This window comes from Passer montanus, unplaced genomic scaffold (assembly GCF_014805655.1).
Source record: "Passer montanus isolate IOZ18808 unplaced genomic scaffold, ASM1480565v1 scaffold93, whole genome shotgun sequence".
Taxonomy (NCBI): domain Eukaryota; kingdom Metazoa; phylum Chordata; class Aves; order Passeriformes; family Passeridae; genus Passer; species Passer montanus.
Window position 1 is genome coordinate 1,503,276 of NW_024374701.1, and position 25,070 is coordinate 1,528,345.

At 55.9% G+C, this 25,070-nt stretch overlaps 1 protein-coding gene across 1 annotated transcript in view; it reads right to left on the minus strand.

The window, feature by feature from the left end:
• Nucleotides 1-25,070, minus strand: part of PLXNA2 (plexin A2) — a 127,032-nt gene that overhangs the window by 99,911 nt on the left and 2,051 nt on the right. The window contains exons 2-3 of the mRNA XM_039695807.1: nucleotides 8,102-9,356; nucleotides 7,506-7,688 (exon numbers count right to left, since the gene is read on the minus strand). Of these exons, the coding sequence (XP_039551741.1) occupies nucleotides 7,506-7,688; nucleotides 8,102-9,289 (1,371 nt within the window). The 5' untranslated portion in view covers nucleotides 9,290-9,356. The remainder of the gene's footprint in view (nucleotides 1-7,505; nucleotides 7,689-8,101; nucleotides 9,357-25,070) is intronic.

Below are 25,070 nucleotides of genomic sequence, written 5' to 3' on the forward strand. Positions count from 1 at the left end.
CATCCCCATTTCCCATTTCCCATTTCCCAGTCCCATTCCCATTTCCCTTTTCCCATTCCCCATCCCATCCCATCCCATCCCATCCCATCCCATCCCATCCCATCCCCATTCCCATTCCCAGGGAAGGTGGAGATCCCTTTCCATGCAGCTGCAATTGGGAAATGTGCTGCGAGAGCAGAAAAAAAAAAGAAAAAAAAAAGAAAAAAAAAAAGCAAAAAAAAGCTGTTTTCATGTAAATGTCCCCAGTAATAAAAGTGAATGAAGAAAGCAACACATCCAAACAAGAAATAGTACATTTGTGCTAGAGAAGCAGAAATGATTCTAAAAAAGAGAGCTTTATCAACAGTTTCCAGAAGGCATCGGCTGCTCTTTAATGCTCCTGGAGGAATGGCAGAGCTCCTGCTGGACCTGGGCTCTGCTGCCTCTGATCACAGGGCTCTGAACAAGCCAGCCTCGGCACAGCGCTCTTGAAAACATGAAACTTGTTTGTTTTCTCAAGCAAACCCTGAGCTGCCTTGCTGTCCCCAAACCTGGTGTCAGGTGCTGTTTGCCCCGTTCCTGCTGCACTCCCCTGGCAATCCCCACTCCGGGGTGGCCAAACTCCCCTCAAATCAAGGGCAAATAATACAAACTGTGCCCCGTGCCATGGGAAGTGCTGCTGCCATCCCCGGGATGCTCGGGCTGGCGTGCCCGAGGCCTGCAGGCAGGTTTGTGAGATTAAAGCCCGGCACACAATCAATAATTCAGCAGCTAACACAAAGCAGCCCCTCCCCGTGCTTGGAGGAGGGGGCTGTGTGATGTGTACACTCACTTTCAATGCCCATCCCTGTCCTGTGCTCGGGTGTGTTTGATTCAGGAGCGAGGGGCAGCAGAGGTGCAGGGACAATTGCTGACAAAGCCTCTTGCTAATTACTGCAGCCTTGCCCTGCTGCTGCCCGTGCTCCCCCTCTGCCTCCCTGGCCAAGGAATCGCAGCCCTGAACCCTCCTGGCAGGCTCCCCAGTACGAACTGGGAGGGACTGGGGGCCTCTCCCTCGCCCCGTGGGGATGGCAGCCGTGGTCACACCCCGGGCACAGCTCAGGCTGAGGGTTTTGCTGGGTTTTTTTGCCCAGGGCACAGCCAGGAAAGCCCTTGCACATGTCCGGAGGATTCTCGTGCACCCCACAGCAGGCAGGGCTGTCTCTGCCTCCCCTGTTCCCAGCTGGGCTGCCTGCAGGGAGCTGCCCGAAGGAAAGGCAGGCTTCTGCCCACCCCGGCAGCTCGGCAGGAATGGGAAGAGGCTCGTAAAAGGCAGGGGGAGGTGTGGAGCCCGCGGTCACAGCGGGGTAAGGCTGCCCGGTGCTGCGGGGCCGGCCGAAAATAGCGGGGATGCTCCGCGATGGATCCGCCCCAAACCCGGCGGGTTTCACTGCCCGAGGCACCCCTGGCACGGCGAGCTGTAAGCTCCATCGGGGGATGGAGGGAATGCTCAAGGCAGCATCATCAGACACCCAGGGGAAAGCCTGCAGCCGTGCCCACCTCAAACCGCGGCCGTGCTGCTCCTCCAGGGCACCTCAAATCCCTAAATCCCAACCTTTTCACAGCAGCAGCAGCAGCTCAGGGCTGTGGCAGCGCCCAGGACTCTCCCTGCACATTCCCCCGTCTCTCCCGGCACATTTGTGGTTTCCACATTTGTTTTTACTGCCTCGAGGAGGCATTTAGAGAAGCAACATAGCCCCGGCTTCTCACAGTGTTTCTTGCCACCCAGGGATTTAAGATCTCACAAATGGACCAAAACCTGTGTTGTTTTGACCTCTGAGGATTTTAAAAGCCTGCAGAAAAAATATGTTTATAGTAAAGAAAGCATGAACTTCTTGACTCGTGAGTGGAAAGGCAGGAGTCTGACAGTGCCCTACCCCCAAACCCAACAAATCCAGAAGAGCAGCTCCTCCAGCTCCACACTCCAAGGAGAGCAGGGACAGGCAGGAAAACCACCAGGAGTTCACCAAAGGGCTTGGAATTTCGTGGTATTTTTCACCAAGATCATTTCAAGTAGAAATTCATTATTGAACTTGAGGAAAAACGTCGTGAAACGGAGGAATAACTTCTGCCTCACTTGATGCTCATAAGGGAGATAATGGCTGTGAGAGAAGGTGTGGGGATGAATTATCTGTGAAATTCAAGACGAAAACTCTGTTTGGATGGGGTGCTGAGCAGCCTGCTCTGGCTCAAGGTGTCCCTGCTCATTGCAGAGCCTTTGAAGATCCCTTCCAAGCCATGATTCCAGGCAGGATGGATTCCAGGCAGGATGGATTCCATGGGTAAGGCTGCTCAGCACTCGCAGCCTCACTAGCCCCACTTGATTTAGAGCTGAACCAAAAGCAATCACTGCCCTCCAAAATTTCCAGTTGATTTTTCAAGGTGCCTGAACCTGCATAAAAACCCAGAGTCATCCCCATCTCCTGAGCCAAGGAATGAGATTAAAGCAGCCTCCGAGCTCACCTGGCTCCATTTCACATCCCCAGCACTTCCTGAACACCTGTCCCTTCCCTCTCCAGCAGCCATAAAAATATCTGCCAACTCCTGGCTTTCTTCTGACGCGAGTGGCTCTGGCAGGCGCCAGATCCCAGACCAGGGAAGGGATGCTGGGAGAAGAGAGGCCAGTTCATGCCATGAAGAGGTGGCAGGGACATTCCTGAGTGCTCAGAGCCACAGTCAGGAGGGACCTGGCAGCTCTGCCCCATCTCCAGCCCCAAACGCCCCCAGTGCTCTCCTCTGGCTCCCAGCACTTTTCCTATTCCCTTGCATAAATCCCAATTAATAAGATTCCAACTTCTGGCTATGAAAAATAATAAATGTGAGGGGCTTTGGGGCATTCTGGGGACCCTTTTCAGCACAGATGAAGCAAAGGGGAATTACTTTCTGAGAATGGAAAATCCTTGTTTAGGGGGAAAATAAATCCCAGCTCCTCCAACCACAGCAGCAAGTACAGTACTGAACAAACACCCCCTTATTTCACATCACTGGGCAAAAATCAGCCTTTTTTTTCTCAGACCTTTCAATTAAACAACTTTTTCAGCCAAACAAGAACCATCTGCCCTCTCCCACCTCTGCTGGGATCTGCGCTCCGAGGGTGATGGATTGAGCACGGAGCCAGCAGAGCCCCTGACCTCCCAACCTGCAGCTAAAACCAGACAAATCCTCAGGAAGGCGCCTGCAAATGGATGATTTTCATCTGCTCAATAACAGCCTGCTGTCCTCTTGGCTTCTCCACAGGCTGATGCAACCGAGTTTTTCCTGAAGTGTTGGGGGTGATAACGAAGGATAAATCACCGGGATGAGATAAGCACCCATAAAATGAAGTCATCTCAGGACAGGTCCGGACATATATATTTCATTGTGAAAGAGCTGCTTTATTCCCACTAATGGAACAAATGAAATCAGCCAAGCTGAATAAAACTCTCACGTCCCAAGATGTAACAAGGCACTTAAAAGTTCTGCGTTCCTCTGGCGGCGCAACCCAGTCGCTCGTGGCTGTCCCTTGGAGCAGTGGAGGAGCAAGGACAGAGTTCAGGAATTCTGCAGGTGACAGGAGGGTGTTCCCAGCACGAACAGAGTCCCAGCACGGTGCATTTCTCTGTGGCACTCCTGCAGGCAGACTGAGCAGCTCTGTCACACCCGGGATGGATTCCAGCCACGTCCAGCTGCCCCTGGGACAGTGTCACACACGGCCAGGACAGCAGTGACTCCCCTTTTCCAGGAGAACTGGGGGTGATGTCATTCACACGCTTTTTCCTTCACCTCAGGGCACCTGAAATAACCACACCTGGGCCCTTGCCTGCAGCACTGCAACACCTCCACATCTCCAAGCACACAAATTAAAACCTTATCAGCACTGAGCAACTCAGCACTGGGTGAAGCCCAGGTACAACGTCACTGTTCCAGCTTTTCCCTCGCCTCTACCACCCAGGAGCACTCCCAGCCCGTGGGAAGGCAGGCAAGGATGCAGGAACTGCATTTTTCCTACAGCCAGCATAAACAGCGTGATGGAAAAATAATACCTAGATGGCGACTGGCAGACAGAGCAGAGACATTTATTTATTCTTGATCACAAACAATGTCCTGCATTGACAAGCTGAATGAAGGGCACTTCACTGATTTATTAGACCTAATAAGAAACAGACCTCTCGGGATGAAATACAAGATTGATTTTTAGTGGTGAGCCTTGCTGCCATCCCAGGCACTGAGCTCAGGCTGATGAGATGGAACCAGGCGTGCACAGGGAGGGACACGGGGCTGCCACAGCTCTGCTGGGCCAGGGCAACAAACGGGAGGATTGCCACGGGGAAGGGAGATGGAATGGAAGCACAGCAATAACAGCCCTGCACGCTGCTCTTTTCTCCCTGCAATCCTCCTCTCTCCCACTGAGGCTGAGCATCCCAAGAGCAGCAAACCACTGGGAAGTTTAAGGGAAGATCTAGTAGGATTTCCTGGGAAACCTCAGAGCCAGACCCTCCCCATGAACCTGCCTCCCAGAGGAGCCCCTCTAAGCACAGCCAGTGCAATTTCCACATCAGGCTCACCACATGAGCCGAGTTCCATGGATGCCGTTTTCCATCAGGAAAAAGCCAACTAGCACAGCAGTGCTTAGCTTGAGGCCCTATTAATAGCAGTTCTAATTATATGGCTGCAAATTTAATTCATGGCAATGATTAGTGTCAAAATCAAAGGCATCACACATCAATATTGATAGAATTCCATGAAGCCCATAAACAGAACAAGCAAGCTGACACATCTCCCCCCAGCACTTAGTTGCTCTTAACTGTTGCATTAATGTCCCTTCTCGTTTTGCTTGATGGAAATGGTTTTGTTGGAGGAATCCCCGATTCTGGATGGTTGTGTCTCCAGCATGGGCCCCTTTCCCCTTCCTGCCACAGGCAGGAGGCTGAGGTGCTTTGGAAGGGAGCAGGAGGGAGAATTTCATCCCTCTACCTGTGCCTGGGCCAAAGGGCCCCAGCATCAGCAGCATTTGCTTTTCACCCTCTCGGAGACAATTCCTGGGCAGCAGAACCAGCAGGAGCTGGGAATGTGGCAGGAGCAGTGAGGTGAAGAGCTGAAGGCAGGAGGACACCAGAGGGATATCCCAGTGTTTCCAGTAAGGAATCCTCACTGGGGGAGCACAGGCAAATTTGAAATATTTCGGAGCCATCTCCCTGACTTTCCTCCAGCTACAAAAATGCTTTTCCTGAAAGCCCAGACGGAGCCAGCAGCTTGTTTCCAAAGGAAATCAACAGCTGTGGGCGAGGGAATAGGTGTGACAAAGCTTTCAGACATTAATTGTGTGGGTAGATCTGAGGAGGACAAGGAGGAGACCAGGTGGAAAAGGCGTCTGCACAAAGCCCTGGCACTCACAGAGCTGCTGAACGTTTCCACCATCATTTCACAGATGGGCAAGGAGAGATAAGGAGAGTCCTGAGCATCCTGAGCACTCCAGACGTCTGGTTATCTTGGAGCAGGCACAAAATCCAGAGACAACCTGTTAACTTCCCTCCTCTGCAGCCAGAGCCCCTCAGCTCGGTGCAGAGCTGCTTCCTACACCTCACCTGGGCTCCCTCGGGCCATGGAAAAGACAATCTCACTGTGTCAAAGGAGGGAAAATCTGCTAAAGGTGTAGACAGAGCTGGGAGAGAGGGAACAGCATCCCCAGCCCCACAGAGGGGAGGACGGGACCAGGATTGTTCCAGTTAATTACAGGGGACATGGATCCCCCCAGCTGCAGGCAGCTCTGCTGTTAAATAAGGGCAGATGCCATGAAAATCTGACTGTAGTGAATGTCTGGGATGAATTTGCTTCAGAGATGGGCCAATTTTCATCCAACAGATGAAGGATTGCAGGTGAAGGATTGCACAGCCCTCCCTCTGGACGGAGGAGCATGAATAGATTAACTTTGCATCAGAAAGCGTTCAGTGTAGACTAGCACCAGGAATTAAACCCTGCTGGAGAGACTGCTGCTTCTGTAATCCTCCATAATTCATGGAACAAGCCCGTAAATACCTCGTGTGCAGGCACGGGCTCTTGGCTGCTGCTGCCTCTGGAAGAGGAGCCTCCCCTGTCCCCAGACCCTGCCCACAGCGAGCACCGGGCTGCATCCCCAGCTCCGGGCTTGGCACAAGCCTTTGGGATGTGCTGAGGGTTTCTCTTCTTCCATTTAGCTAAAAAAACCCCGGCTCTCCTCTGAGCCACGGCAGAGGAAGCAGGGAAGAGGAGGGCTCTGCTTTACAAGCTCCCTCTCCCCCACGTTCAAAATTGCCCCACTGACACTCGAGAGGCACCAGGGAGGCACCTAATTTACTACTACTCAGCACTTGTAAAGTGCTGGATGAATATTAATGAACTGATGTAATTAAAATGATGCAGACATTCAAGTGTAGTATCTGCCTGTCCTTGTATCTTCCTGGATAGATGAGGAAGAAATTCCCTGCTGCTTAAGGACTCAAAAAATTAACAGCCTGCTGTTGATTACATTTGTTAACTCTTTCCCTGGCATGAAGGAGCAGGGGCTGCGTTTAGCAGGTTCACCTAATGCTGTCATTTAGAGCTGAGGTTAATTGGAAGGGTCTCAGCTTGCCAGAGCAGCAGCTCCAAGGCTGTTTTTGCTGGAGCTGGATCAGACCCTCTGCTGAGCTGGCTTCCAGCTGCAGCTGCAGCTCCAAAGGCCAGCAAGGGCTCTCACACACCTCTGTTTACACCCCAAGGCCACTTCCAGACTTGTTCTAAATGCAGAAGTCCTCAGAGTTTCCTTCCAACTCAGAATATTCTGTGATTTTGTAACTCAGAAGTGGCAAAATCCCAGCTGGACTTCAAAGGCCTAAAAGTCACTCAAGGTCAGGTTGGACAGGGCTTGAAGCAACCTGGGCTAGAGGAAGGTGTCCTTGCCCAGGTCCCTTCCAACCCAGAAACGTTCTGTGACTCTCAGGTGAGCCCCACCAACCCCCCCTCAGAGTTTGTGATGGAGGACAAGGAAAGTTCCAGGGCTGATCAATCATCCAGCAGGAGGGAAGAGGCACAGGCAGGCAGCAGGACTCTGCCCTGAGGCTTGCTTCCAAAAGCAGCCACATTAACCCATTCCTGTCTCTCCATGACCAAAATCCTGCCGGTACCAGCAGCTCCAAAGGCTTTGTAACTCACACTCTTCTAAACCAGTTGCAGAAGGATTGCTGGGAAACAAAACTATTGCAAGATTTCCATCCAACCTCCTTTGGTTCCTTTCCCAGGACCGTCCTGCAGCAGCTTCAACTTCACCTTCCCCAAAAACTCCAACAACAAACCACACCAACAACACTGAGAGCTGAGCTCTGCCTCTCCAACAGCAGGCTGTGACCCAAACCTGCCATTCCCACTCCTGCTTCACTCCCAGTTTCCCGCTGGGGAACACCCGTAAGATGCAGCGGCAGTGAGGCACATCAGAGCGCTCCGAGAGAGACAAACCCAGCTCCCGGCTCTCCACAGCCATGGACAGGCCTTACCTTCTTCAGCCTGCCCGTCTTGGTGCCCACGAAGACCACGCTGTAGCCGTTGTAGACGTAGGAGGCCACGGAGGTCATGCGGTCGCGGCTGGAGGTGAAGAGCGTCACCCCCTCCACGGGCACCGAGCCCCCCAGGGGCTGGTTGATGTCCAGCCCACAGAAGTTGTCATCGATGGGGACTGGCTGGAAAGACAAGGTTTGGGGCAGCTGTGAGTGACGCAGAGCCCAGAGTGGTCCCGCACACTTGGGTGGTGTGGAGGGAGCTGACGGTGCTGGCAGCAGAGTGGGGGCCACCAACGTGCCACCCCCTGCCAGCTCCAGCCACCTTCCCCAGGGCTCCTGCAGCTTCCAGAGCCCAGGCTGGGAGTGATAAAGACTCCCAGGAAGCTGCACACCTTTATCCTGCTTTAACACCATCCCTTCCCTCATTGTCATCACACTGTAGGGTGACAGGATGGATTAAAGGGGAAGAGTGCTCTGAATTTAGGGAAAGCGAGGTACAGACCGATCCTACTCTGCAAACCTGTGTTCCATGGGGGCAGGGACTGAACCCGGCTCTGGAGGGCTCCCACAGCCAACACCCAGCGCACCCTTACCGCTTTGGTGCACTGCACATCCTTGCCCAGCAGCCAGTTGAGCTCCAGGTTGCCCTCGCCCTGGTAGCAGGACTGCAGGCGCTCCTTGATGTGGGCGTTGACGGTGCGGATGGGGAAGGCGCAGAGCGCGGAGTCGTCGGGCGGGTGGTGGTACTGCTTCTGCCCCTTGGAGAAGATGGCAAAGAGCACGTCCTCCTCTGCCGTGATGTTGAGGGCCCTGGCCAGCACCTGGCCCGGCTTGGACAGGTAGGCAGCCTGCAGCAGCCGGTACTCCGTGTCGCCCTTGACGCAGCCGAAGGGCAGGGACACGTACGAGTGGAACTTGGGGTCGTCCTTGCACAGGCGGACGATGCGCGAGGTGTAGAAGAGGTCACTGGCGGAGTTGATGGAGACGCCCTCGGGTGTCTCGGGCTGCACCGTCAGAAAATAGACGAAGTTACCGCTGGCGAAGCCGTAGATGTAAAAAATGTCAAAGTGCGAAACCAGGGCCAGCGTGTCCGAGGGGATTTTGATGAGGGACGAGACAAAGTCACTGTGGAGCTCGTAATCCAGCATCGCCGACGACTCCGGGTCGCGGGGCAGCTTGCGGCTGGACAGGGTGGGGAAGTAATCCTGCTTGCCATCCACCGCCGTGCCGATGAAGAGCTTCCCGTCCTCGCCCTCGGAGCGCACGATCACCCCGTACATGGTGCCCGTTTTGTTGACGCTGGAGAGGTAATGCTCCTTCTTGTGCGAGGGCTCCACCAGGATGAAGAGGTCGTCGAGGCGCAGCAGCTTGCAGACGCCCTGGTAGAGGCTGCCGCAGGCCAGCAGCCGGTTCTCGGAGTAGTCGATGATGAGCAGCTTGTTGACGTTGTTGGTGAGCGTCAGGACCTCGCTGCAGGGCTGCACGATGAGGGGAGGGTAGCAGGATTTGTTGTCCTCCTCGGGGCCGGTTTTGTGAGCCACCAGAATGGTCAGGTTCCCCGAAAGCTTGTACACCCTGTTGATGGCCCCCACGTAGACGGCGCCCGTGCCCCGGTGCACCGTCAGGTGGTTGAACGTCCAGTCCCGGTTCTCCGAGTGGAAAGTGTTGAACAAGGCATTGCTGGACACGTTCCGGGAGAGCGATGCCAGGAAGAGGCAGAGCAGAGCCACTGAGCAGCCATCAGAGTCCAGTACCCGAGGCCAGCTCCTCCTCTGATCCATCCTGGGAAAGGCAAGCTCCGTGTCCCCCGCGCGTGTCCTGAGCCCCGGCAATGTCCCTCACATGGTTCTGTGGAGAGAAGAACCACCCAGAGCGAAGGATTAGATCCCGTGTGCCCTGCAGATAAAATTCAAAGGAGGCTTTCTAATTACACAGTCCTTGAGATAAAGGGAGGATGTCTCTAAGCACAACGAGAATTAAGCGAGTCCACAACTTAGTGGAGAGCAGTTCAGGCTTGGTGCTTTGCCACTTGTTTCAGCCCCTGCATCTTAATTTGTGGTGGGGTTTGGCTGTTTAGAACATGCTCTGCTCAGACGGGGAGGGGAGAATCAGCTCCAGCCCAAGACAAAGCCTGTGGCTCTCAGCCCCAACCACCCATCTGCAATCTTGGCTGAAAGGATGTCTCCTGCAGGGTGTGTTGCTGGAAGCAGCAGAGGAAATAAGAGCTGTTCTTTACCTTTAAAGCCTCTCTGATTTAATTTGGGAACCTGAGGAAGAAGCTTCATGCAGGCAAGTTCATTGAGCACACACACTGAAGGCGCTGACATCTCCCCTCAGACCCTCCCCAGAGCCAGAAGTGCCTCTCAAGCAGGTGCTTTTTAGGCAGGAGCTCCTTTTTTCCTGCCAAAAAGCAGCTGCCACCAAGGTGGGAGCACAGGGTGAGAGCAGCCACCAAACCCTGCAGCAGGGGAGAGACCACCAGGCTAGAGCAGCTTGCTTGACCTGACCACGGAGGTGTCTGACGAAACCACCACAAAGTTCTCCTTTATCCCAAATTCTGCATTCCTTACGTGCTCCAGGAAAGGCAAAGGAACCACTTCAGAGCATCCTCCCTCACCTCGGGGTCACCCCAGCCCTGGGAGGAGGCTGAGGATGAGGCCCCACTCTGCACCCACCGTGTCCCACACACCCCATGGGAGCCCTGCCCTCTGCAGCTCCGAGCCCCTGCTGCTGCTGCTTTGGTTTATTTAAATTTACAACAATTGCAGCGCTGCAGAGGCGCCCTGGGCTGCGGGTGTCACCGAGCAGCCGCTCTCTAGCCGGGAGCTGTTCCTGAGAGGTGACAAAGGAGCTCTGTCCCTGCGCTGCCTCTGACAGGAGACAGGAGAGGCAGCCCGGGTGGCTTTGTCATTCTGCTCAGGCAGACACTTCCCCAGCTGCTTCCCTCTCGCTGCCAGGCTCGGCACTCCCACCTTGGCTGTGGCAGTTTGTCCGTCCTGGGACGGACACGGCCCCTGGCACCCTCGGGGTGTGCTGGGCACAGGGAAGCTGCTCCTGCTGCCCTCCCACAGCCACGGCAGCACCAGCTCTCCCCACATTTCTGAGCGAGCACCCCACGCCATTCCCTGAGCCAGGGTCTTTCCAGACGGCTCCCTGGGATCTGGGAGTGTCCTTTCCGTGCTGGTGACAATTTGGGCACTGACACCTGATCACAGCAGCTTTACCTGCACCCCCTCAGTGCCCCAAGTCCTGGGACATGCTCCTCAGGTTCAAAGGGAGCCCCAAAACACACAGAGCCCTGCTGGAGAGCCCTGCACACACAATTTTCCTGCTCAGCAGCTTCCAGTTCTTAAAAAGTTGTTCCGTTGCAAAGCGAGACAAGGACAGTGCAGGCTAGAAATGAATGGATTTAAATAATTGAACTTTACACACGTGGGTGTGTGGTTCCACAGCAGTTTTGGGTGTTTCTCAGCAGTTTCCAGCCCTAGCCCAGCACGAGGGGCAGCAGAGCTGTGAGCAGCCTGGCTGCTGTACCTCTCAGGTACTCACAAACAGCCACTGCCAACGGCAACAGAGACCATCCAGGAAGGAGAATCTGCCTCCCAAACACGATCTGAACATGACAGACCTGCATGGGCTGCCATCCTACCCAGCCCTCTCTTGTCCCTGTCACCCTGGGGCAGCTCCTGTCCCCAGGGCTGGGGGACAAGGTGAGGGTGCGGGCTTGAGCAGAGCTCAGCACTGCAGACAGCAAATCCCTGTGAGGGATTTTGGGGAGGAATTCTTGGCTCAAAGAGCAGGGAGAGGTTGGCAGCTGTGGCTGCCACATCCCTGCAGTGTCCAAGGCCAGGCTGGACGGGGTTTGCAGCGACATGGGATGGTGGAGGCTGTCCCTGCCCACGGCAGGGGGTGGCACTGGAAGAGCTTTAATGTCCCTTCCAACCCAAACCATCCCTGTGGAGGAGGCCAAACACCTGGGGAGTTAAACACCAGCAGAATGGGTGATTTTAACTCTGATCCTTAATACCATTTGATCATTAATTTTCCCTCTCTTTCTTTTTTTTTTTTTCTGAAGAGAGTTTTAAAATACAGCCTCAGAAGCAATCTGCAGCTATTAGTAACGCAAGGTGAAAGCGAGAGTAAATTCAGGGACACAATATAAACCCAAGCAGCTGAAAGGCCTCAATTAGGCTGAAAGGAGTTATCTGGTATTTAAATAATTATTAGATTGAAGGAATAATCACAGGTCTGAGCCGATTTTTTCCCCCACTGTCATCCTAATGGAGACTATAATATTATTATTCAAATGCCCATGATTCTCATTGAGGGGGGAAGAAAAAAGGGCTCATTTAATCTCCATGCGACAGGGCTTCAGGAGGCACCATTAGTCATTTCTCTCATTTCAGCTGTCACTCACTCACGGGCACCACAGTTTGTCATTAGTGGCATTTTGTGCAGACCCAAAAAAAAAAAAAAAAAGAAAATTAAAGCCAAAACAACAAGAGAATCTCCTATGGCAAATGACGACTCAAAGGCACAATTCTGATGTCACCAGAGTGGCAGCTGTGTTTGCCTGGTGGTGAGGGGGCTTTTCTTTGGGGGTGGGGTTGCTCTGGTGAGCAGTGATTTACACTCAGCTCCTGTGTCCTGGGCTATTTCACCCCTCTGGGTGTGCCCCAGCACCTCCAGGACACAGCAAACATCCCCAGCGCCTCACTGACCCCAGAACCTGCACTGACCCCCATCCTCACCCCCATCCCAGTGCCTCACTGACCCCAGAACCTGCACTCACCCCCATCCCCACCCTCCCAGCCCCCAAGCTTTTCCCTGCCTGTCCCTTTTCTGGACCCCCATCCTCACCCCCATCCCAGTGCCTCACTGACCCCAGAACCTGCACTCACCCCCATCCCCACCCCCCCAGCCCCCAAGCTTTTCCCTGCCTGTCCCTTTTCTGTCCCCGTGCCTCCCCCCACCCGGAGGCCCCCAGGGTCCCCAGGCAGGGGGAGCAGATTGGGCCATAAATCCCAGGCTGGCTTTGTGGGGGCTGTGTCCCTGAACAGACCCTCCTGAGGGATGACAGAGCTGGGGGAGAGGGGCTGGGATTGCTCTGGAAGCTGGGGGTGGTTCTGCTCTTTTGGCTGTTTACAGCCCCGCAAGATTCATGGCTGGGAGAGGGGACAGGGGACAGGGGACTGCCCAAAGGGTCACCAGGCTGTCACAGCCCCCAAGGGCCACCAGGCTGTGACACCCCCTCCAAGGGTCACCAGGCTGTCACAGCCCCCCAGCACTGCCCAAAGGGCCATGGGACAGGGGACAGGGGACTGCTCCAAGGGTCACCAGGCTGTCACAGCCCCCCAGCACTGCCCAAAGGGTGACCAGGCTGTCACACACCCCCAGCACTGCCCAAAGGGCCACCAGGAGGGCAGGCTGCACATGACAAACCCTCAGGCAGGACAAACCCTCTGGCACAGCCTCAGCCTGAGCCTTTCCCCTCCCGCTGGCTCCATTCTGGGTCTGGGAATGAGGGAAAAGCCCCGAGTTTGGCCATTTCCCTGCAGCAAACGGGAACACAGGTGCTGGAGCCTCGTCCCTCCTGCGGCACCTTGGGAATTGTCCTGTGAAACCTTTCCAAGCACTGAAGCTGCTGCAGTGATTGATCCCCTCGGAGGAGTGACACTCAGCACACATTTGTCAGCTATGGAGGAAGACCTTACAATAATTAATAGGGTTTGGGTTTAATTAGGCAAAAAGTCTGAGCCAAAGTGTCTGATGGAAGCTTCTCCAAGGCCTGGGATGTTTCCAGCGTGGATCAGAGGTCTGGATGCCCAGTGCTGCCTCTTTGGCCAGGCCACCCCAGCCAGAGGAGCCCCACAGAGCCTGGCCCCAAGGGGGTTACTGCCAGCTTGGTGTGAATAATTGGAATTCTGTAACACAGAGCCATGAGGATGGCTCCCACCGCCTCTTCTTGGTCTTTTTTAGTTAATATTTTGACTCCAACAACAGTAAGAACAAGTTGTAAATCACCAGTGAGGAGCCTGGAGTCGGCTCCGAGGTCTCTCCAGAGGTTCCCCCACAGGGATGACAAATAACAAGCTTTTCCTAAAGCACAACTGAACCCTCTGGGTTTTGGACCCAAATCCACCCTCCTGGCCTGCCCTGTCCCTGCTCTTGCTGGCAGCCAGGGCAGGACCCTGCCAGGAGCTGTGTCCCCCCCCAGGGGCTGCTCCTTCCCAGCGATGGCATTCCCCAGCCCTCTGAGAAAGAGTTAAGAGGGCAAAGCACAGCATTGTGATTATTGCTTCCTCCAGGCCTGGGACAAGGAAGAGGAGGGGAAGAACAGAGCCCAGCCACGAAAAGGCATTTCCCTGATAACAAACAACATCACAGGAATTATGCACAAAATTTGTCCAGAGCCCAGATATTTGTTTATACAGCACACACTGTGCAAAGCTCTCCCCTCCACCTCCCTCCGTGCACACACATCCCAACGGGTCCAGAGAAACACAGAACCCAGGCAGGGCCCTGCCCTGAGCCAGGTTTGGAGCTGCAGCTGGGAGGACAAGGACGCAGCACAGCCACTGCCTGTCCCAGGTTTGCTGGACAAGCCTGGACAAGTTGTGCTCCTCAGCCCCCATCCCCAGGAGGATCCCAAGCAGCACCACAGCTGTGGCTGTCACCCAGCTGTGCCGCACAGCTGGAGCCATTTAACCCAGCAACCCCGCAGGGCTTGCAGGAAAATGCATCCCCCAGCCCGGGCAGCACTCAGCCACCTTCTCCTGTGCCCACACTGACACCGGCTCTGAGAAACCACGGCTGGCACCGAGCTGGGGGTGGAACAGCTCATCAGTGAGCTGCCCTGGGGAGGGAGCTGGGCAAGGAGGGTTTGCTCCCCAGGCAGCCCCCGGGGACAGGGGCTGGTGACAGCCTGGCAGCGCTCAGCGCGGAGCAGAACAGAGCTGCCTTCCCCTGGCTGGCCACAAGCCTGCCACCGAGGGGAAATGTAACATTTCTGAGGTTTCGTGGCTGGTTTAGTCGAGTTTTGGGGAGGCTCAGCCAAACCTGTGTACACAGGTCGCTGGCGCTGGATGATGTTGAAAGGGTAGAGCTGGACGGAGAGCTGTGAGCGTGTTGCAGCCTCCTGCTGCAAGGCCCAGCTGTTGGAGCCATCGCTGCCGTGGTGCTTCTCTAAAGAGTCCTCAAGGACCCCCAGAAACACAATCCACAACCCCTCCAGGCAATCTAGGTCAGTTTTACGTGCCTCAGAAAGTGCTTTTTCTGGTTTCCTACCTGAGCCCTGATGGACTGAGCTTTATCCACCTCTCCACCGGCGCACCTGAGCATCGCTTGATTATTCATGGGCTTTTTTCCCAACAAAATGGAATTTAATGGCTGCTGACCTTAGGTGCGAGCAGATTAAACGATGAAATGATTTGCCCAAGGCTAAGCAAAAGGTCCCAGTGGCAAGGCAGGGAGTTTTATCTCCCCAGCCCCAGCCCAGCCCCGTGTCCCCAGGTGACATCCAGCTGCAGTTTATTACAAGAGAACATTACAGAGCAGCACGAGGGGGGATCACAGAGCGGCCACCGGGCTGCGGGAGAAAAATAAGCAGCAGCTTCTCCTGGCCTCACTCCAGGCACACCACAGGCAAGTGAAGAACCCCAGCTTCAAATTAAATGTGTCCCCAGCCACTCCATTAAACAGAGCTGGTGCAGCAGAGCTCCTGGGCTGCGGCGGCCGCGTGCAGCGAGCGCTGCCCCCGCTGCATTTACACAGCAGCAGCCACAGCGCTGCTGCCCGGGCAGCCAGGACACGGTGCCCGTGTAACAGTGTGCTTCTGAGAGCACAAACCCCCCTGCAGCGCTGGGTGTCTGTCAGGCAGCCGTGCTGGGCTCTGGGGGCATGCCACTGCCACTGTGAGCATGGCACTGGCACTGTGAGCATGGCACTGGCACTGTCTGTGAGCACGGCACTGCCTGTGAGCGTGGCACTGGCACTGGCACTGGCACTGGCACTGCCTGTGAGCACCTCTGGGCATGGTTGGTGGAGCTCCCTGCCCTCCAGAACAGGTTTATCTCCCAGGATCAGCACCCAGCCGGGTTTATCTCCCAGGATCAGCACCAAGCCAGGTTTATCTCCCAGGATCAGCACCCAGCCAGGTTTATCTCCAGGACCAGCACCAAGCAGGGTTTATCTCCAGGATCAGAACCCAGCTGGGTTTATCTCCCGGGATCAGCACCAAGCTGGGTTTATCTCCCAGGATCAGGCTGCCCTTCCAAGGGTGCTCGATTCTGGTTTTGATGGTTTCACGGTGCCTGAGCCCTGGGAAGGGTCAGACAGCTCCACCCAGCACGAGCCGTGGCCACCACAGAGCCCAGGGCGCAGGGATGGAGCCTGGCCGTGGGCAGGGGCCCAGCACGGCCTGCAGACGGGGTCTGGGGGCTCCCAGGGTGGCAGGTGCCCCCAGGCTCATGGCCTGAGCTCCAGGCAAGGACCCCAAAGGCTGGAGCCCCCTCCCCTCCTGCCAGCAGCAGCTGAACATCAGCTCCTCTCCCAGAGTGCTGGGACATCAACGTCTGCTTGAGAAAGTGGCTCCTTCACACTCGTGTGCTCCCTGCTCCTCTGCCCTGCTTTTCAATTTCAGAGCTCTGGCAGATCTCTGATTAATTCAAGCCTGTTTAATAACCCTTCTGTTTAGATGAAACGAGCTGTCTTGTTTTCTTTATTTTTAACACTAACTCTCGTTTCTTTGCTAAGGATCTCTGTCATTTAAAAACTTCTCTCTCTCCAACCAAGCTGACACTAAGATGGAGAAAGCAGCTGCTGACGTCCACATCTGACACCAGCCAGAAGGTCTGAGGCTAAAGAGGGGCTGGACACTTTGATGGATGAGATATCCCACAAGCCTGAGCAAAATCAGGATCTCCACAAATCCCTCAGAGCAGGGCACAAACAGCGGCACTGTGGGGACCGTGGGGTGACAGGAGAGGAGCTGCAGCACCCACCCAGGAAGGGTCACCGTGTTTCTGCCTGTGGGGGAGGAAAATATCCCAAAAAACCCCCTGGAAGCTGCTGCTGCTGGGGCTGTGTCCCACACTGTGCCCCTGGCGTGGCAATCGATTGGCCACGGGCTGCTCCAGCTGCTCCCAGCCTTGCACGGCATCCACAGCCTGTCCCTGCTCTGTGGGTCACCTCCCCTTGTCACCGGCTCTGCCGTGACATCCTGCCAGGCTCCTGGGGCACCGTGGCACTGCCCAGCCCTGCCCATCCCTCCCAGAGCCCCCCAGGAGCCCCTGGGCTGCCTCCCTGGAGCTCAAAGCTGCACTTGTCTGGAGAGCAACTGAGTCACTTCCTCCCCGCTCCAGCCCGTGGACAGGCTCCAGCCGTGCCCGGAAAACAATAAATCCTTCAAGGACGTGTGAGGCCATATTTCACAGGGCTGCAGCCAGCCTGCCTGCCCCAGCAGCTCTCAGCACCCTCGGGTTCAGCTCTGCCCCAGGGGGGTGTCCCATCCCAGCCCAGCTGTCCCCAAACCCCAGGGCACTGCTTCGGATGGGGCAGCACGGGGATCACAGGCACCCTGTCACCCCTGGGTGGGCACATCACCGAGGTGGGTCGAGAATGACCAGAAAAAGTCCATAAAATGCACAGAGGATCCCACAGGGAGAGAAGCTTCGGCTGAATTTGTGGCAGGGCTCCTTTGGCAAACCCAAGAACACATCACAAAAGGATTTCCCTCCAAAAACACAACAAAACAACTTGTGAGGGCCAGTGCACCACTCTCAGCTGGTTCAGTTTTACAAATCCCCCCTTTACAATCACAAACTGCTCTTCCAGATCCCCAGAACATTCCTGCAGAGCACGAGGACTGGGGGGGCAAAGCCAAAACTCAACAAGTGGAGCTGTCTCTGGCCCAAAACCTGTGGAACTTCCACCAAAAGCACCCAGCCGAGCTGCTTGGCCAAAAAGAACCTCCCAGATCTGAGGAAAATTAATGATTTTGGAAAACCCAGGAGCACTTGAGTGCTGCTCCCTTTGTCTTTTTCGAAGCCAGAAGCAAAGACCAACGGAGTTACATTAAGGATCACAAGACTTTTAACCAAATGATCCCACACAGATGAGAACAAACGCAATGACAAGGAAATTAATGTGATATCCCCCTCAGTAACACGATGGCTAAAGCAGATAATCTGCCCAAGTGTCATGTTTATAATGGGAATTTGCAGAGAATGAAGCAGGAATTCGCAGGGATGAACAAATGAGCCAATATTCTGCTTCTTCTCACGTTAAAATTTTGCTGTTTGAGATAAAAATAATGGTGTTTTTTATAAATCTTGGGAGGAGAATTAAATTAGGCCAAAATGGTTTGGTTTCCAATAGATCTTTGCAGCTCAGAGGGTTTGAGAGCAGGTTCTCTGGGGCAGGTGAGCTGCCCAAAGCCCCCTGCCAGCAGGACTCCCCCAGGGAGACCATTCCTTTATAAAAACTCAATTCAATCTCATTTCAATGACAGGATTGACACAGAGCTCATTGGGGCAAGCCCGTGAGGCAGTGAATGGTTAAAATCCAGCAGATTCAGAATTGAAAAACCCCCTCTGCAAAGTCCCTCAGTTTCACCCAGCCTGTCCCTCCTGAGGTCAAACCTCCCCGTGACTCAGCACCCTGGGCTGGGCTAATTTTAATTTATTTATTTATTTATTTAAACCAGGTTACACAACTCCCTTGGAAGTCCTCACAAGAGCCTCTGCTGTTGTTTCTCCCCGGGAGTTTGCTCTGGCACTGCTGAGCTGAGCCCAGCACAAGCCGCGGCCACCTCGACTCCGGGGAATTCATCTGGTGGAACACAGACTTGTCCCTGTCACCCAGAACTTGTCCCTGTCACACAATTCCTGCCCTGAAAAGCAGAGTTACACAAGCCCTTGTAGCAGCAGCTCATTATGGCCCCGGGGACAAGGCAGGGGCTGCTGCCTCTCTCTGCCCGCGAGCCCCGCGAGCTTGGCCCGAGCTCCTTGGTTGCCATGAGACTTTTAAAGACAGTCTGGACCTGTCACCACTCTGAGCAGCCTTTGAACACAATTCCTGCTCCAGGAGGCTGCCAGTGCAGCCAAACCTCCAGGAGAGGGCTGGTCCTCGCTGCTGCTGGGATTAACTCCTGGAGAGCTGCAGGGAACTTCACGGCTGGGGCGGAAAGGAGCTGAGTGCCCCTTCCTCTGCCGCAGCACATTCCTGGCCATGGCTTTCCATCCGGCCCTCCCAGCTCCAGTCTCACAAGGGATGATGCTCTGGTGTCAAATTCATGTGGAAATCCAGAGGGGCAGACAGAGAAAGCCAGGGGTTTTGGAAGGTGCAAGGCAAACACAAGATTCCTCATTCCAAGGTGGACTTTGAAAAGCTCTTACTGCCAGTTTGCTTACTCTGGGTTTATTGTGGAATTACAGAGTGGTTTAGGTTGGAAGGGAGCTTAAATCTCATCCATTTCCAAACCCTCCCATGGGCAGGGACACCTTCCACCAGGTTACCCCAAGCCTTATCCAGCCTGGCCTTGGACACTCCAGGGAAGGGATTTTTAAGGTCCTTTCCAACCCAGACCATTCCACAGTTCTATGTTTTGACTTCAGAGCAGATTTCAAACCTGTGAAATGGCATATTTGAAGCATAAGAATAATCAAGGCGGTTAGGAAACTCCAGGCACGCTCCCTTTTCCTCCCCACCTCTTCACACTTCCATTAAAACCAAAAGGAAATTCGCAGGCTTTTTTTTGTTGTTGTTGTTCAAATAACATTCCAGGCTGTGACATAAGCCAGCAAAGACAGGAAATATGATCATGAGGGCAGAGCTCCATCCTCTGCTCCTGTCACTGCGACTTTTTGGGGACTTGGCAAATGAGTGAGCAGAGGAGACAGCCGGCGTGTTTTATGGAGTTGAACTGTAACATCCCTGTTCCGCAGCCAGCTCCCTGTTCTCTGCTCTGACACCAATAAATCTGCCCAGCCACGGGGAACAAAGCTCCTCACACCAGCTGGCCACACGTGAACCCCTCGTATTTGGCTACCTGGGCAACCTCACAGCCTCTGGGCTCTGCTGTGTGCAAACGTTCCCCAGAAAGTGGGAAAATGCTGATTTCAGAGCCAGCACCTGGGGGGTTGAACCCTGCCACCAACACACAGTCACCACAGCTGCCAATTCCCAGAATCTCAGCCTCCCATCCCGAGGGGGAAATGGCCACTTTGGGCTCGAAGGAAAACCCCGAGAGCCCAGAAATCACCAAACCACACAAATCCAAACATCAAAGCCTCCTTTAAGTGCTGTCCAGGCATTACCCTCAAAAGCTCAGAGCACAGACTCACTTTTTGGAAGCTCATTCCCAGGTGAACAAACCAAAGCAGGGAGATTCAGGAAGAGCTGGAAAACACCTCCAGATTTCTGCCCTTCTCTCTCAGCGCCCTGCAGCAGGACCAGCGCACACGAGGGATGGCCGCGGGCTCCGGCCGACGGCAGAGCCTCCACGGAGGAAGAACTGCCCATAAATCCCCCTGCAGGAATCTGTTCCCAGGCTGGGCCAGCCTGGAAATGACAGGAGGAACTTCTTCCACGCTGAGTCAGGGAGCGGCGGCGGCCGCGGGGCCGCGGTGGCCGCGCTTCCTCCCGGCGCGTCAGAGCCGGCGCTGCCCCACGGCTTTCCTGCTCCCTGTGCCTTCCCCAGGCAGGGAAATGGGGCTCCAGAGGCTGGCACTGCGGGGGTTAAACTGCTGGTGTGCAAATGCTGCCGGAGGCACACAGGGGCTGCAAGGAAAGTGAGCGGTTTGTCCAACCTGTGCTGTACGGCCTCGCCAAGGATGGCCGCTCTACCATCCACCTCTTCAGCAGGAAAATGGGATTGGATTTGTCACACACACACCCCAGCATTCCCACTGCCGGTCCCCATGCAGGAGTTGAGCCCAGGGCAGGTGGGAGCTGCTGGTCCAGCCCTGCCAGCCCCTGCAGGTCACACAGAGGGGCAGAGGCTGCACCACACTCGGCTCTCCCTGCCTGTGTCCCCTCTCCGACCCCTCTCCTGCTCACGGGGATTGTTCCTGGTGTGGGCTCCCACAGAGGCTCCTGCCTGGCTCCCCAGGGTCTGGCAGGGCTGTGACACAGGGAAGGACAGTGCTGGTGGCTGTCACACTCACAGAGCCCACGGTGCTCCCCACGCTGGCCCAACAGCACTGACCGTGCTCGGGGCAGCCAGGCTGGACCTGCCCGTCCTGTCCAGCTCCAGCTGTGAGACACCAGGCTTGTGTTCCAGCCCTGAGCCCCCGAGAGCCCCCCCAGAGCCCCCCACTCCCGGCACAGCCCCTGGGGAGGCAACAGCAGCAGTGGGAGCACGAGAGGTGAGAGGTCAGGGCAATATTTACTCAGACGTCACCTTTCACTTTTATGAAGTGGGGAAACGGGGCTGGAGCAGGAAAAGGGCTGCGAGGGACGTTCCCTCCTGGGAAGTGCTGTCACAGCAAACACAGCAGAGCTGGCTCCAGGAGCCAAGGCCTGGCTGGGACAGGAGCCTCCAACCCCACACGGGGCTGGGCAGGGCTCCCAGGCTCCCTGTGGGAATGGCTGGGCAGGCAGGAGCTCTGCAGAGCCTCCCCTGGGCTGCAGGAGGTGCCCAGGCACTCAGGAGCATGGTGGGGTCACCCCTGGGCACTGAGGATTTTAGGAACATGGCACAGAGCGAGCACAGGATCAGCTGCACAACAGAACTTCCACAGGGGAAGAACCTGGAAGAACATTCCCCTTCAGCACGTGGGGAGATGGAGCTGAGTGTGCCCCCAGCACGGAGCTGGCCGGGCCAGGGCTGCTGCCAGGGCAGTGCCAGGCAAGGAGGGGCAGCAGTGGCTGCCACCCGGGCACAGCAGAGCCCTGGCAGGGCTCTCCCAGGCTTGTGCCTTCAGAGATCATCTGGGCTTTTTAAAACGTGGCTCTGATGCCTTTTATCTCCAGCTCTGAATGTGGTTTTAGCCCAGGCAAAGCAGGATTAAATTTTCATAGTAGGACACATTGATCTGGCTTTTCACCCCCTCCCAGGTCGATTCCAGCCAAACAGAAGCTGCGATTGCAGGGAGAAACATGAGATGGGCTCTCTCTGATAAGGAGGGGGGGCTCCTCTTTCCCAGCCCCCCATCCCTGGCAGCATCCCGGGGCCGGGTGAGGATTTCCAGCCCGGCCTCGGCTCCATCGCTCACACGTGTTGCACTCCTGAGCCCGGGGATGCTGCTCTTCCTCAGGAAAACACTGCTGGAGCATCCTCGCCCCAGCCGGCAGCGGGGACACACGGGCACGGCCAGCCTGGACCACCCGGGGGTGTCTGGAAAGCTCCAAACCCCCCCGTGCCCCCTCCAGGGCTGCAGAGCTCCGGGTCAGGCATCGGCAGCAGCAGCGGCTGCGGCTCGGCGCAGCTTTGCTCTTGCTGGGCTCGTGTGGGATTTTAGCTGGATCCAGAGGATCCCCTCTAGTGGGATGAGGAGGAATTTCAAGCCCACCTCCCACCCCGTGCTGTTTGTGGGCCCGGCTGGGTGCTGGGCTGCCCCAGGAGCTCCTCTGCCCCTTTTGCCATTTTCCCCTTGGAGGCGCAGCTGAAATGTGGATGCCGGGTGGGGAGAACAGGGAAAAGAGAAACGCTACCCAGAAACGAGGAGAAACCCCTGCACAGCCGCAAAAGGAGAGGATTCCCACCAGCAGAGCCCCCTGGCAATGAGGGCCCGCCTGTGCCACGGGCGCTGGGTGCTGCGGGAGGTGCCAGGGCCACCTGTGCCACCGCAGCTCGTGGGGACACAGCCCGGGCTGCTCACCCGGCACCACCGGCGGTAAATCCATTTGTTTTGGCTGCAGACAGCGGCTCCTCGGCTCTCCTTTGGTTCCCCGCTGTGCCCTCGCCCTGCCCGGCCTGGAGGAGGTGCCCAGGGATGCTCCGGGTGACAGCGACACTTGGGCTGCCCCCGATGCCGCCCCCGCTGCCCGTGGCTCAGCCCGGAGGGGTTGGGAGCACCTTGGTCCCCCCTGCCCTCCCCTGCGCTGTTGTGGCGGTGGCCTCCCAGCCAAGCTGGTTAAGAGATTAACACTCTAAAAACCACATTTACTCTAATTAGCCATGAAATCTTTGTAACTAAGTGAAAAAATGTTTCCCTTGAGGGATTTTTGTCCATTCATCACTGTTTGAATTGCCAGGGAGGGGGGTGGGGAAGAGAAAAGAGGGGGGACGAGAGGAAAAAACCCCCTCAGATCTAATGAATTAATAGCAGAATGCCCCGAGGGAGCAGCGGCTCCTCCACAACACGGGCACCTCAAAGGGGGCTTTTCACAGCTCGCCGAAGGGACGCTGCTGAATTATTTCGAGTTAACAGACTGTAACAGCTCTGCTCCCGCTCGAGCCGGGCGGCTTGGCCAGCGCTCCGCTCCTCCCTTCCCTTCCCTTCCCTCGCTCGGGGACGGACAGACGGACAGACGGACGCTGTGCCCGGCCAGCTGCGTGCCCCTGCCCTGCTGCCAGCACCACCAGTGCCCCCCAGTTCCTGTTGCACCGGGAAAAAACACATTTCAGAGTTAAGGTGGGAGGGGAGGCAGAGGATCTTGCCACAACTTAGGCCCATAAATATTTCATATCGCTGGAAGAAGAACGATTATATTCCTGCCAGCACTTTTCTTGTGTATTTTAAATGTGTCACCGCCTTCTACTTTCTCCCCCGTTTGTGTTTCTTGTAACAGGCCCATGAAATAAAGATTAGCTGAATAATCAGGAGTGTTTAGAAATGTGAAGGGGCCTGTCTCAGGAGCACGGCATGCTCAGGTTCATCTCTTTGCAGGTTTTTTCCAATTTTTAAGGATGCCGAGCGCGGTTTTGCGGGGTGGAGGCGGGCGGGAGCGAGCCCGGGCGGCGAGCACGCCCTGCCCCGTCAGGAATGACAGGCTCGGCGCCGAGAGCAGCAGCGGGGCACTCTCCCCCATTGCATATTTATCGTCCGGGCTGCAGAGGGGCCAATTAAAGCAGCTTGATCAGCGCCGTGCTGGAGCAGCCGCGGATGTGCTGGGAGAGGCGGGGTGAGAGGGGCAGGTGCACACGCTGCTGTTGGGATGTGGTGCATCCCTTCCCCGAGAGCCACAGACCGGGCTGGGTGAGCAAAGGTGTCCCTGCACCCCCAGGATCATCCCTTGGTGAGCCAAATTACCCCTGCTCCACCAGCAGAGCATCCTTTAGTGAACAAAGATACCCCTGCACCCCCCAGGATCATCCCTGGGTGAGCAAAGGTGTCCCTGCACCTCCAGGATCATCCCTGGGTGAGCCAAAATACCCCTGCTCCACCAGCAGAGCATCCTTTAGTGAACAAAGATACCCCTGCACCCCCCAGGATCATCCCTCAGTGAGCAAAAGGTGTCCCTGCACTCCCAGGATCATCCCCCCATGAGCAAAGGTACCCCTGCACCCCCAGGATCATCCCTGGGTGAGCAAAAGGTGTCCCTGCTTCACCAGCAGAGCATCCTTTAGTGAACAAAGATACCCCTGCTCCCCCAGGATCATCCCATGGTGAACAAAGGTGCCTCTGCTCCCCCAGGATCACCCATCAGTGGTGCCTCTGCTCCCCAAGGAGAGCATCCTTTAGTGAACAAAGATACCTCTGTACCCCCTTCATGAGCAAAGATATCCCTGCTCCACCAGGAGAGCATCCTTTAGTGAAAAAAAGATATCCCTGCATCCCCAGAGGTGTCCCTGCTTCACCAGGATCATCCCTTCATGAGCAAAAATACCCCTGCTCCCCCAGGAGAGCATCCTTTAGTGAAAAAAAGATATCCCTGCATCCCCAGGATCATCCCACGGTGAACAAAGGTGCCCCTGTGCCCCCAGGATGATCCCTCAGGGAGCAGAGGTGTCCCTGTGCCCCCAGGATCACCCCTCAGGGAGCAGAGGTGTCCCTGTACCCCCGGGATCACCTCTCAGAGGGCAGAGGTGTCTCTGTACCCCCAGGATCACCCCTCAGGGAGCAGAGGGAAAAAAAGATATCCCTGCATCCCCAGGATCATCCCACGGTGAACAAAGGTGCCCCTAGGATCATCCCTCAGGGAGCAGAGGTGTCTCTGTACCCCCAGGATCACCCCTCAGGGAGCAGAGGTGTCCCTGTACCCCCAGGATCACCCCTCAGGGAGCAGAGGTGTCCCTGTACCCCCAGGATCACCCCTCAGGGAGCAGAGGTGTCCCTGTGCCCCCAGGATCACCCCTCAGGCAGCGAGGGGCCCTGCTCCCCGTCACGCTGGCTCCCAGCAGCCAGCCCAGCTTCCCACCTTCCTCTCCTCACCACTCACGCAGTTTCTAAATTCCGGCTCTGCTTTCTCTCGCAGTGCAGCTCCCCATCTCGGCTGCCCACGGCATGAGACAGTCTGCACCTACATCTGCCCTAGCTTCGGGCAACCTTTGCCAGGCAGGCTCCAGACTCCCACATTTGGCTGCAACAGGAGTTCCCTGGGTAAGTTCTGGAAAGCCTCGTGGCGCTGCCTCAATGGGAGATGTCGGGAAGAGCCCGCAAATCACACATTTCCTGA